The sequence below is a fragment of the Haliotis cracherodii genome, unplaced genomic scaffold (genome assembly GCF_022045235.1).
Source record: "Haliotis cracherodii isolate W230 unplaced genomic scaffold, xgHalCrac1.p SCAF_6, whole genome shotgun sequence".
Taxonomy (NCBI): Eukaryota; Metazoa; Mollusca; class Gastropoda; order Lepetellida; family Haliotidae; genus Haliotis; species Haliotis cracherodii.
In genome coordinates this window covers 44,446,015-44,460,567 of record NW_027266319.1, presented here as the reverse complement: position 1 = coordinate 44,460,567, position 14,553 = coordinate 44,446,015, and the positions used below count along the sequence as shown (strand labels likewise).

The window sequence follows — 14,553 nt, the reverse complement described above, 5'->3', positions numbered from 1 at the left end:
CCAAAATTGCTAATTTTTACGAAAATGTAACTAAACCAAATTGTTAACTATCCATGGTATTGCGAGATGTCAGAACCCACCAGTCCCTCTGGTATATTCTGGCAATGATGTAATAGACATCAAAACAATAGTTGTCATTGTTAATAATTCAAACAATACTATCTCTTTGTATCAGGAGTAATCCCACCCACCTCCCCAAAATTCTTAATTTTGGTATCAGATTTGGAAGAAATGAGGTTTTCTACCTCACTCATGAGCATGAGGAAGGCTAGCAAGAAACTGTTACTTCCACAACTAGTTTTGGGTATTTGACAGTGTTGAGGACTTCTGTTGAAAATCTGAAGACTTTTATGGTGTGGTGGTAGCCAAAATGATTGATTTATGACAAAGGTGTAATAGAGGTAGTTATTCTTTGATATACTGTAAATCTTGAAATTTATGCGTCTCCAAATTAAAACGATTGCTGACCCCCAGCCAAAAATGAGACTCCCTCCACACCATCCCCATTGCTATTATACATATCCTTAACTCAATCCAATCAAATACCAAATAGCGCCGCTTATTAGCACTGAGTAAAGCACTCTTGTAATAACAAAAAACAGTGACATCATTCCTAACAACAACAACTCACAGTTTATATGTTTATTCTGTTGACTGGCATTAGGGAAGTTCAAAGGCAAAAAAACTATTTGAACCAACAACAATTCACTGATTGGAGTTGTCAATGATGCCTATAGTTTGACATGAGTGGGTAGAACTCTTGACCCCAGCAGTGATAACTCACCGGATGCCTATTGTGTAATTCCTATACTTTAAATGACGGGGCGGTCGGGTAGCCTAGTGGTTAAAACATTCACTCGTCCATCGAAGACCTGGGTTTAATTCCAAACATGGGTATAATGTGTGAAGCCCATTTCTGGTGTCCCCCGCCGGGATATTGCTGGAATATTGCTAAAAGCGGCGTAAAACCATACTCTCTCACTCACTTACTCAAGTATTGTTATACTTGTTACAACTGCTGCTCAGTAAACCTTGTTTGTGTTTATATTCAAATTGGTATTTCCGCTATCCAAAGTATGTAGTGAGGCTGTCTTATTGTTGATAGTCATTTCAGAGACATAAATGTGAAGTTTCATAAATGCGAACAAGGACCACTTGCATTTTTCGCATTTAATTCACGCTCATGTTAATTTCAAGATTTACAGTATGAACGATGACAACTGTTGTTTGATTTTACTCGCACTACAATCATTTGATGCCACTGACAATTACTACAAAAATATTTACATGAGTCCCAACTGCCACATAACAATATCCATGTGAGCTAGCGTGCCAGGCTGCATCTTTTGATAAGCAGTCAAGGAAGACGTGATGATATAATAATGAAGCTTGCATAAGGTTCAATACTACTCTTTCAATCATTGTCAGGGAAGTGTTACTTGTGTATGAACGGCAATTATGGTGAATTTGACAGCTGTCAGACAGATCTTTTGTCTTCTGTAAGCGTTCTAAAGTTTGTTTAACAAGTTGAGTGAATCCTGTTCAGACATGTCCATAGCCTTGCCCTCTCACCAAAAGTTTATAGTATAGCACTTGGAAAATTGTTTACTTTGCTATTCTGTGCTCTAAATCATTTCTGTAAGATTTTTGTTTTCATGTTTTGTCGATAATGTCACAATCTCCCTCATTTTGAGTCTATAAGCATGCAAGGTAGCACACAATTTGAAAATAAGTTTTAGTCATATATTTTTAAACTTTTGAAGGACTATTCCTTTAGCTCCTCTTATTTATTCAGTTGGAGAGTGAACATGAGGAGCTTGAGCAGCAACTTGACCATGAACGAGAGACACGTTTGCTGCAGGAGAAGATCAATGAAGAACAATCTAAATTCCAGGAACAATTACAGAAGGAAAAGGTTAAGGCTGTATCCCAACTTGTGAGTAGAAGTCTGTTAGCAGTCTTTGCTAAGTAAAAGCGACAAAGCCATTTCCATAATTGTAAGATTCTGACTTTATCATAAGCATGACTTTCAACAAGATTTAACCCTCTGGATGCCGAGTTTTTTTTCTGACGCACATTTTCCTAAGATCGGAAAAGTGAACGTTGTGCGAGAATTGCGTTCACGCGGCACTGGATCTACCTCTGGCTATAAAATTACGCAGAGGTGGAGAATATTAAATTCCCTATTTGATAGTACAAAGTTAACTGCAAGTATTAAACCGGTTTAAAAAAAATACACTTCTAAGTGTTGCCCGAGAATTTTTTCTGCCTTGAAAAACAGTAAATTTCTCTGCTTTTTATTGTACACCCATAAAAGTACTGTGCGATGATTTTTTTATTTACAAGCTTTACGGAATCTGTGAGCGAACAAATTACTGCCTAATAGCTGAACGACCTTACTATATACCAAATGGAGTTATATGCGTATGTATAACGACAAACATGCAATGCCAAAAATAGCTTGCCGTAAATGACGAAAACTGATTTTTCTCTATGACATCAAAAGGCGACAGAGAGGTTACACACGTACAAAGAAAAGGGGGAATAACTCCGCTAAGCTTAGCACTAGTTTATTGTAACTCAGGTCACTTAGTGAGAATTAGCTGTGGGTAAGGATAATATATTTTCGTGGTGTTTTGTTCACGAGGAACCAAACTATTCCAACACAAATATCGATAAAGAAACTGTATACGTTTAGTTGTAAAAAAAACCCATAAGAAATTATGAAATCTTGCTTCATAAAAAAGAGGTAATAGAGAAATGGATGGCCCTATATAACCTATAACTTAGTCCCTAGATTCCGATATTCTCCTGAATGTGTAAGTGTAATTTGACTAATGTTGCACCATTATTAATGGAGCACTAGCCTTATCATCAAATGTAATGAAATACCCTAAAAAATAACACTGTTCTATTTGACGTTATGGCTGGTTTTATGTCTTTCATAACGTCGGAGAAAGATGTCTCTGGTATTTTGATTAATATATATCTCCCCTAATTTTCGTTCATGATATGGAAAATCTCGATGTGGAAAACGGAATTTGACGCTTTTTCGGCACAACATAAAATGACTGCTTTCAACAATTAAATAATGTCTTGAATATGTAAACAATTAGCTAGTTTATCGTGTGTCTTAATTGGACAAGGCACGCACCTGTTTGGCATCAATTTACGTACTGAAATACCCAAAAGAATATTTCAAAACAACCAAATTATATTCAATATTGGACAAATATTGTTATTATTTCTCTACATCTCGTCTCAGAATTACACACTAAAAGACGTGAAGAAAGCTCTATTGGTATAGAATTGTCAGGATAATCGTATATATACGGTTGAACCAACAGCTAGCTAGGGTACTTGGCATGGGTTTTATTTTTATACATTTTACAATTCCTGGAGAAATAAAGTGAACAGTTTAATATCCTGTGATCACAATATTAAAAAAAGAATGAACCCATTGATTATATAATGCAAAACAAGAGGAATAATTCGTAAATTGTTTGTGGCTAACACACACCTGGCGAATCGTTAGATATCACGACTCTGTGTATCAAACGACAAAAAAAGAAAAAAAAAAAAGAATAACAATTCAAAGACCAAGACAATTCTTTCAGAAATGTGTGCATATATTTTTACGAAACATATTATCCATTTTGTTAAAGTAATATAGATCTATTCAGTTTTAGTTATAAAATAAAATGAAACAGCTATTCAAAGACATTGGTTATATGAACTTATGATATTGACTATTACACATCCCAAGAAATACGTACATGCTGCAGTTACCTTTACACTTCATCTTGTAACACTTGTCCAAAGGAAAGAAATATCGTATTCGACACTAAAAAGCTATCAATTGTTATGTAAACAATGTTCAAACAAACAGGAGATTATCAAAGGTTCGTTCATACATGTTGTGGCTTATATTTGCGTATGATATCATTTTGAACATTGCCAAATATCCAAAGGGAAATTAATTGTGTGAAAAAATGTATAAAACATATGCAAAATCTACATCATAACTGAAACTGCAAACATCATGATACAATGATCGTGTGCACTCTCATTCAAGGACCTTCACCTCAAAGAAATTACCAAATATGTACAACAATGTTGACGTATGACATCACTACCTGTGACCGACTTTTACAAAATGGCGTGTTTACTGTCAACAGTACGCGGGATTTTACGAGGGGACTTTCGTTGATTCAGGTATCGCATATACATAAATGTGACATGTAAGTAATCAGAAACATTCTGACAATCTATGTACTGTTATTTGTTGTTATAATTTTCATTGAAAAGAACCGAAATAGGCAGAAATTCCGATAAATACCGTTGTCGTTGTGCGGGATTTTGCGTCAGTCATGGCGTCACACATGACGGTAACTTTGACTATTTCTGTTGAAAATATCAAATCATTGCAATGTATCTATTTTAAATTCCATAATTTTTCCTACTATTCTCTTTCCGTGTATATTCTGAAAATGTTGAGCCAATGTCTTGAAAGAATAGACGAATGGATAGCTCAAAATAGGAGAAAATGCTACACTGTGTAAAATCTGTATTTTGCTTTGTTTACATTTCAAACAAGTGCAGTTTTTCGAGCACAGCGTTCGTTTTCACACCTAACATATTTTGCTTGATTTCATCCAGCCACTTTGTATTGGTGACAAAGACCATTGTTCATATGATTCTAAAATGGATGAGGAATTCAAGGATGTGTGTATGGCAGCTAAGTTTGAAATATACGCAATGTTACAGGCGCCTTATAACCGGTGTACCTGAAACGTGATTTTGTAAACACGAGCCAATATGGCGGAAAGTTCACTTCGGCGTTCGTGTTTGCGTATTTTCCAAAACATTCGAAACGATTCTCGGGTTATCGGAGACGTTTTGGAATGATCATTGGTGATTTCTTAAAAGACAGATACCCGTGATCACTAATATGCTATTTTTGAAATTCATTTCAACGAGTAAATATCCTAAATTTAGATTTCAAAACATGCTTTAAATAACGCCGTGAGTGGTGATTTAGTAATGTGTAAAAAATGGCGACATTTACGATGTACCTAATTTTCAGGTCATTTTCAGTAATTTTGCTTGGTCTAAAATGCCAGTGGAGTATGCATGAATTTTATTCAAGGGAATTTACTATATTTGTCACCATCACTGAGACAGCCCAGCTTACTTTGCCTCCTTAAAAGTTGATTTTGTTTAGCAAAGTTTTAAAAGTAAATAGTTTAAAGACAGATTCAACAATAGCTATTATGGCAGTCTTAACCCCCTGGATGCCAGAGGGACATATATGTCCTTCCTCTACAACCCTCACTTTGAAGTCGAATAAAATTCAAAATACATCACCCACACAAATACACTTCACAGTTTTGAATAAGGTGGGAAATTCCCTGTTCTGTGATATCATCCACTGGCATTTTAGACCAAGCAAAATTACTGAAAACTAGACTTACTTACAAATATTCTAAATACTTGAACTTGGCACTTTTATGACATGAATTTGAAAGCTGTTAAAATAAAAGACCATATCAAATAGACAACAAAATCATGTGACAATCACATGTGCAACTTACCTTGACGTTTTCCAGAGACTGTCTGGTTTCCTCTGCAGCATGCGTGACACCAATACTGTCACCAGTTATTTCATACCATATTGTAGTATACGCTAACTGATGAATACTAATGTCCTACTTATGTCTATTAGAAGACTGCTTCAAGAATACATATTGAACAAATAATTATTTTTGCTACGACACAAGCAACCACTTGGGTCTTATGCTTTTAATACTCATGTTTCAGGTGGAGAACAAATCTCTTTGTACTGAAGAAAGTTTTGAAGATAAGATAGATGTCAGTGAGACTCTTAAAGCTGAGCTATTTACTTTACAAGTAAGTACATTAATTCTTACGAAACTTCTACCTCCATTACATCTCTGACATAAATCCTGTATTTCGGCATCAATCACACTAACTAAAGTTTCCAGATTTTCAACAGATGTCCTCTTTACTGCCAATTGCATGCACAACTAGTTGTCGCCAAGTAGTCTCGTAACTACCCAATCCATGACGTCATAATGGCAACAACAACACTTTTTTCCTGTGTGTGCTAGAGTCAACACCTATTGGAGTAGTAACGATCTAGCACTTGGTAGTAAGTCACATTAATCTAAGATTGTTCTGATAGTTTTCTATAATAACAGACATAAGTATACATTAATTTTGCTGCTGGAAGATATAGCACACATGTAAGTATAGCTGGTGCTTTGTTGCTCTTTGTGAGGTCAAAATGCAGTCTCCCTCTACCCCGGGGTGTAAGTGTGGCGGCTTCATGGTCACGAGGGATTCTCATGAAAGCTCTGCATGAAGTTCAGAGGCACTACTTGAGATAATGTGAGAAGTGCGTCAACACAGAAGATAAGATCTTCTGCAAGATGGCCGTGACTACAACTAAGGCCAAGAGACGGGAGGCCGCCAAGAAGAAGGTGAAAAACATCACGGCTGAGAAATCAGTCTCCAACTCCCCGGATATCCCCCCATCTCCTGGACTCTCTATGAGTCTGATTCACCAACTATTTCAGCAGCAACAGAAGAGCTTGCAGTTCTGGATGAAGAAATGGCCAAAATCCGCAGAGAGGAATGCTATCTGTCCTCCCTCAGATGACCAGCAAGCTGAGCTGTACGGCCAGCCAGCTGACCACCCAGAGCCATTTGACCAATTATCTCGCTAGCCGTCCATTAGAACACCATACGCCTACACCATGAACTCTATGCCGACCGGCCAGCCACTGGGTTTACCATATGATCTTCATCAACCGGCTGCTTCCAAGCCAGACGCACGGACCCCACGGAATAGTCCAGTCAAGCATTCTACCGTCCGGTCAGCCGACCAAGACGACAGCCACCGCACGGCTACCGTTACCCACGGACCATCGCAAGCCGCACAGGGTTTAATTAAACCAGAATCATGGACACTGGGGGAGGGCGAATCCCATGGTGTATACAAGTACTATATTTACCCACCCCCACAGGAGCTGCTACCCAAGGTCACTCGGAGGCAGAGGCGGAGTACGAAGATCAAGCTGATGACTCATCCCCAGTGGGATTACACCGAAGGTTACACCTTCGTAGAGTTGATAGAAGAACTCTACCATCTTATGCCTGTACTCCAACCTCCTGTGACACAGAATGGGCCACCCCAGATAGCGGAATATGGGGGATGTCATGCTCCTACATCATCTCAACACATCCATCAGACATTACCTTGGCCCAGTTACGCTGGCAAGGTTGTAGACAACATGTCTGACAGTCTCAAGCTCAAGCATTATGAATGAATACCTTTACCTCCAATAAAGCGGAAGTTATATAGAATGCACGAAGCTCCACTTCCGGAATTCCCAACTTTGGATGAAGATCCCAACCCTACTATCACCTTACCTGCTACACGGATTAAGGATCTGGCATCGGTTTTCAGATACACCATGGATAATGGCGCTTACATAAATTGGTTTGTGGCCGGAATCAGACATATCATTCCACCATTCGGCCATCCTATGAAGGAGTATCCAGAGAAACGCCCATGTCTATTAGGACCGATCAAGTCAGACTTATCCATAACCTTCTAGACACTATCATCAGGATGCAAGAAGACTTACTCTGCTCCCACGTCTGGATGTCTTCACAACTCCTATGGTTACAGCGTCAGCAACTTTTAGCCCAGATCCGATCCGAAGCTGTTTCTAATCAGACCATAAGGGTTGATAAAATCACAACCTATATCAGCTACCACAACAATCAACGGAAAATTGGGACATGTTATAGATGAAGTGGGACAAGACTATCAACTTAGCTGCTAAAGCCCATGGATCGTCACAGCCTCAGAAACATCCCTGGGACTACAAATCCTCATCTTCCAAACTGCCTCCTAAGAAGAAGTTTGTGCCCTCCTGGAAGGATTCATTCCAACCAAGTTGGGGGTACGAGAAGCGACAATCTTCTCAGGATTCTTGTGGCCAACCAGACTACAAGAAATGAGGATACAATCGCCATGGAAGATCAGAGGCAAACGCAGGTCTCCCTTACCAATCCCTCCGACGCTATAGACCCTTTTGACCTGATTATGTCTATGGACTGTGATTTACACCGACCGTCTTTCAACACAATTAGGAGATAAATATTTCATTTTGTAAGATTTGCGTGATGTTATGCTGAATGGATGTACAGAAATTTCATTGGAACACGACGCCGTCGGACGCAGATTTCATCTAGTGAGAGCCAAATTCTACCATGAATTTGGAATTTTTACTTGATTCTGATTGGTCAATCAGAGGCTATTAAATCACAATAAACCCCCTCTGATTGAGACAGCTGGTTTGACGGACGCATCACCACGGAAGCTAATGTTCTAATTCTAATATTCGGAAGCTAATAGTACTATTTTCAGTCATTGTCGGTAGGCATATTTAAATAAATATATCTACAATTACAGGTTACAAAATGCACAGATATGGTTACAACAATATTCAAAGGATGTGTGGCAACACGACAGAAATCAACAAAGGGAATGTATTTACGTTTTGGAGACAACAGAGAGCTTGGAATTTTGGTGCTTTTCTATATACGACTGTGACGTCATATTTTTTGCGTCACAATGAGCGATATGACGTCATAATGGTGACGTGCGATGTAGAGCGAAAGCCTTGCAAAGCTTGCTTTGTTTTCTTTAGGGATGCCCACCTCATGTTAGCTTACCAAGTAGCCGTGCTTCTATGCTTTCAATGCCTGTCATATGTTCGAGTGAAGTATAACGGTGTAAACAAACTGCTTGAGTATATACAGCACCATAGTCGTAAAAGTTTACTTATTTCGGTATAATATGATCGGTTATTTGTCATTCCTGCAAGGTTTATTGGTTCCTGATTGACAACTGACAACCATAGGACCATTCGTAAAGGTATGTGTTCTTTTCTTTACCTTTAAAATAATTTTAACAACCAGTGCGGTACTATCGTTCAGACGCGTATTTATAGTCTCAGTGGACAGTGTTTTATGATTACGGAGGATGTGTTACATGTTTCTCTGATGTTAGATTATTTATGAAGATGTAACTACTAATAGGTAGGCCACATTACCCAACTTACCATGGTATCTGACAGCATGAGCAGTGTCAAGGAAGCCGTGCCTTTGACAGTTTGAATAGGCATTAAATTATTAGGCAAGATTTGGGGAATGAAGTTTGGAAAATTTATGCTATGAACATATTTTTAAACATGAAATATATTTAAGGATATTCTATTAATTTATTTTTTTAGTATTTATAGTATTTGATAAACCAGTCATATGTTTGAAACTTAAATTTTAAAAATGCATTATATTTGGTCATATATATATATATTTGCTCTGTCACTCACCTTTAATAAAGTAAATAATTTTCCATTATGGCATTTGTTAGCTTTGATGTGAAACTTATTTTTAAAATATGTTTTTTATGAAGGAGGGTTTATGCAATGTATAAAGCATATGCATAAATTGTTGTGTAATTATCAAAATTAGTTTGTATATTTAATGTGAATAGTTATAATAACATGCAGAGTTATTATTATTTGCACTTTGGTAGGCTTGAACTAAAGTTTTACTCTCATCTAAATGTAAAGGATGACAAAAATTAAGGAACACACACACACACACACACACACACACACACACACACACACACTCAAAAATGGTTTATTGAAATAATTAAAAGTTTAATTACCTATGATGAATGAGTCACATTAATGCAGGCCAAAAAGATTTTCATAGCCCTGCCAATATATATATTAATCCCAAAAATAATTACACTAATTAAATAAATGTCCTCTCAACATGCACCAAAAAAGAATATATGTGAAACTTCTATTATAAACATAAACAAAATTATAGTGTCACAAATCACTCAATAGTTAATCAAATAACCATGAAACCAAATCAATACATTATATCGATGACTATAATTTAGTATTTGAAATAAATATATCAAACCCTAACCTGTAAAACACACATATCCCTTGATTTCGAATTCCATTCGAATATACAATATTATGGGCATAATGAAATTGTGTCAGTCAAAATTATTTTTTTTATTTTACTTGCGAAATTCAGTTGAAGACCTCTTAGTCTTAGGTGGTTTCAGGTTTGTGCAACAAGTAACTGCTGTTAGTATTCCATATGAATATTCACAGTGATATACCTATTTTTCAAATTGTGTAAACATTATTTGTTAAGTCCGGTGATGAATAGAACTGGTGTTGGACAATGGTAATTTTACACTGTGTATGTACTTGATGTCTAGCTCCATGTTGTTGCAGAACATGAATGTTTTTTTTCTTGGTTATGCAGGAGTGAATTTCTGCTGTACAGCAACCAAAAGTCGAAGCAGCATCCAGCACACAGCAACTTCAAGTCAGAAGTGGCCAAAATGCAAGACAAATACACTGAATTGTGTAGGCGATCACCAATGACATGTCCTACATTAAGAAAGATTCTTACTATTATATGAAGTGTAATGTTATTCTGAGGGAAGAAATAAAAGTGTTACACCTTGTCAGCAATATAATTGTTATGACACTGCAGGCTGTGATTGATAGCAGGATTAATTGTGATGAACGGTAGGGTTTTTTAAATTAATATTTCTGGTTGTGAGGCTCAATTGAACCAAGTAAGAAAATTGCCACAAGTCCAAAACATTAATACATTCACCTTATCACTCAATCAACACTGATGAACACAAATTTAGTGCAACCATATTGACTTGATGCAGAGATAGAAACAATTGCACCTATTTTTCATATATTTGTGTATTTCAAATATTCTGCTCAAAATCCAAGTCAAACAAATGAGGTAAATGACATTTCACATTTTTCGCTATCCATTTGGACCAATCTGTTTCTATGAATCAGTGTAATTTGCATGCTGGACCCTAAAACAGCGATGCAAAAACAAGACATGTTGATATTTCAACAAAGAATTCATTTCACAAAGCAACAACTGCCATGCCATTGGTTAAGTTAAATTTTCATTGGTAAGCATCTGTTGTATTTTTTTGGAAACTCTTGACCCATAAACATTCCATGTGCATTGTTATGATATTATATTCAATATCAATTCAGTATCATGGCTGATACCAGAAATATTAAAAAAACTTTTTTTGTATGGCATTATCCCAGACAAAAAACAATAAATAAGCTTCAGATCTATTCAGTAATTTTATTCCAAGGTCACAAGTATTAAACATTCATGGCAAATATTCCCAAGTGCCAAACCTGAACAAATAAATGTGCCAGCATGCACTGTTACTGGTGTCAGTATCTAGATTCACACTGGACTTGAGAGTCCCAAGATGTTCTGCAACACCATGTTGATGACAAGTAGGTCCTGTTCCAGCAAGTGTCCAGTGTATATGGTGTATTCTGATGGTCACAGTCATCATTTACAGAACCAGTACTTCAGATAGAACTTTAATATGTTTACACCTGTATACACAACAAGAGTTGTTCTTTCATAGGCAATGCAATGCTTGACCACAAAATATTCCAAAAAATATGTTATAGTCCGAGATGCTCTTGAGGTGCAGTTAGGTTTGGCATCAAGGTAATTCTGGCGATCCATATGCATCTACTCGTGGGTCAGATGAGGAAATCTTTCTCCCCTCAAACATGGAAATATGGCCCAACTGCAAAAGATAAATAACACTAATGAGATCATATAATATATACTTCTAAAATACCAGTCATTTCTTACAATGCCCACATCAAGATATACTTAATAAATTAAGCATGTACATTGTACCTTCAACTGAATATGATAAACAAATGCTAAATGGGGTTGTAATGATCCAAGTCTATTCACATCATACAGAATACATTTAAGTGAGGTCACTTTTCAGAGATCTTAAAAACAAACACTGCAAGGATTTAATCATCATTATTTACAAATTAGATTAATATTTTTTGTGTGTGAATAAAACCTGATTTTTAAGTGCGCATAACACTATCATCTTGATATTGGCACATATCCTTATTTATTTACACAGGCACCCCCATAAGTCTCCTTGCACAACATTAAGTATTGACAAAATTTGCGATGCCAACATGCACACGATAGGCCTTCTTTAAATATGACTATAGTTTGTGTCATCTCCCCTGGACCTACAAATATAATTCTGTGACGTTCCTTATCAGAGCTGAACATTTATTATTGGAAAAGGTTAAGGATAGGTGTAATGGAAATTTGCCATAACATTGTATGGTGTATAAACCGAGAGCATATTGAAATACCCTCAGAACGAATGTTTATGCTCATTTTACAACGCCAACACCATTGTACGTGTGATGATGAACCATGAACCGACCAGTATTTCCTTATCAACACTGACAATTATACCAACTTATCAGAAGTGTCCAAAAAATTTACCTCAATATCTATGAATGGGTAGCGGCCAGTTTCACATCGATCATAGGACGTCTTGACAACACTGCAACTGCTTTGACAAGCCAACACTTGCTATTCATGTTCCCCATCTCGAGTGTTTTAATGCCTGTGACAATGTCATGTTTTTCTAAGTTACACCTGCATGTTCCAAATATGATTCGCCGGGCCCTGTCTGACGTGACACTGCTGTCGCCATTGCCGCGAGACGTTGTTTGTCACCGGAAGTACTAAATAACGTTATGTCTCGCGTAGTCCCGTGACCTACTTACACCCCCTATACACAGGCTCAGAATTCGACACAATGTATCGGATCCTGCTCAGCTCACGAAATCAGAGCCCTAACCAGGAGTTTTGCTGCATGGACATCAGTTTTAGTAGAACAAGTAGTTTCTAGAAATGACGTCTTTGGGTAGAAATAGATCTAGAGAGACGTCATTATGAAAAAAGGGGATGTGACGTAACAGGAAGTGATGCAATCGCCGTTATTAAAGTCACAAATCCAGGTTTATTACGATCAAGATCAGCAAATATAATGGTATATCTGGTGAAAGTATCACATATTTGACTGATTGTTGACACATTTCTGATTTTCAAGTCCTCTAGGGGAATTTCAGTGGAAATTAGCTTAAGGATTAGAATAAGTAGATAATGGTTTCGAGAAGAGGATTGCTGTCAATTACACAGGGAGTTACTAGAGGCAGATCCCACTCTGCTATATTCTGACTGAGATGTAAGAGAGGTAGAAGTTTCCTAAGAATTATCGAACAATAGTTATCATTGTTCATAATTCTAAGAATACTACCTCTATTACAAAGTACTCCCTCCCACCTCCCCAATTCATCTACCTCTGGTAGTAGATGAGGGAAAAAAGTGATGTTCCCGCCATGGCTTGGGTAGTTAGGAGAGTTACTTGGCGACAACTCATTGTGTGATTGACAGTGAAGAGGATGTCTGTTGAAAATCTATAAATTTTAGTTAGTGTGATTGAAGCCAAAATACAAGATTTATGGCAGAGATGTACTAGACGTAGTATTCTTAGAATTTTTAACAATGATAACTATTGTTCAATATTTACAAATAACACATATAAAACTGTCATATTATATTTCATAGTATATATATTATATTGAATAAGATAGATTTTCAATGAGATTTGGAAGAATTCTGGCTAAAGGTTGATGGAATATAAGCAAAATTTCCTTTGCATCCTCCTTTGACCTTCCAGTCACTATTCACAGATGTGTGAGAGATCAGTTGACGAGCCCCTTTCGGTCCTTATCTAGCCTGTGTGTTATGGGAGCCTGCAATGCATACCCTTCACATCATTGTGTTGGAAATGGGAAGTTATCAATCTGGCAGTGGATGCTTTCTGCATAAGGATAAACCTATTGCATACAGATGAGTGAGTGAGTGAGTGAGTTTGGTTTTATGCTGCTTTTAGAAATGTTGCAGCAATATCACGTGGGGGACACCAGAAATGGGCTTCACACATTGTACCCATGTTGGGAATCGAACCCAGGTCTTCAGCATGACGAGTGAAGGCTAGGCTACATATAACGATGGGAAACATCCAAACCCCAAATGAACCCCAAGAACCAAAATTCAATTACAACAAAGCCGACTGGTACAATTTCCAAAACATTATGTAAACAGGTTAACCCAGTGGACCTCGAAAATAAAAACCCAGGAAAATACTGCCAAAACTTAACAGAATGCATAATAAACATAGCTAAAAAAAACAATCCCCTTCAGAACACCCAAAATAGATAAACCCACGGTACCTTGGTGGACTGAGGAAATTAAAAAGACTAGAAAAAAACGCAAAACTGCATTTAACAAAGCTAAACGAGGCAACAAACATGTAAAGAGAGCACATAAACTAAATCACCAAGTACCGGTACTAAACCTTGTCAAAACGGCAAAAACTAAAAACTGGAAAAAAAATTCCGAAGAAATAAACCATCACACAGACACAAGAACAATATGGCGCAAAATACACGCAATCCGAGGCATTAAACAAACCAAAGAAACACCACACATAAATAACTCACCAACCCCTATTCAAAA

General features: G+C 37.1%; 1 protein-coding gene across 4 annotated transcripts in view; it reads left to right on the top strand.

The window, feature by feature from the left end:
- Positions 1-14,553, top strand: part of LOC139445782 (ankyrin repeat domain-containing protein 26-like) — a 758,925-nt gene that overhangs the window by 468,773 nt on the left and 275,599 nt on the right. For all 4 annotated transcript variants that reach the window (XM_071226998.1, XM_071227000.1, XM_071226999.1 and 1 more), the window contains 2 exons: positions 1,796-1,936; positions 5,821-5,910. In XM_071226998.1, the coding sequence (XP_071083099.1) occupies positions 1,796-1,936; positions 5,821-5,910 (231 nt within the window). The remainder of the gene's footprint in view (positions 1-1,795; positions 1,937-5,820; positions 5,911-14,553) is intronic.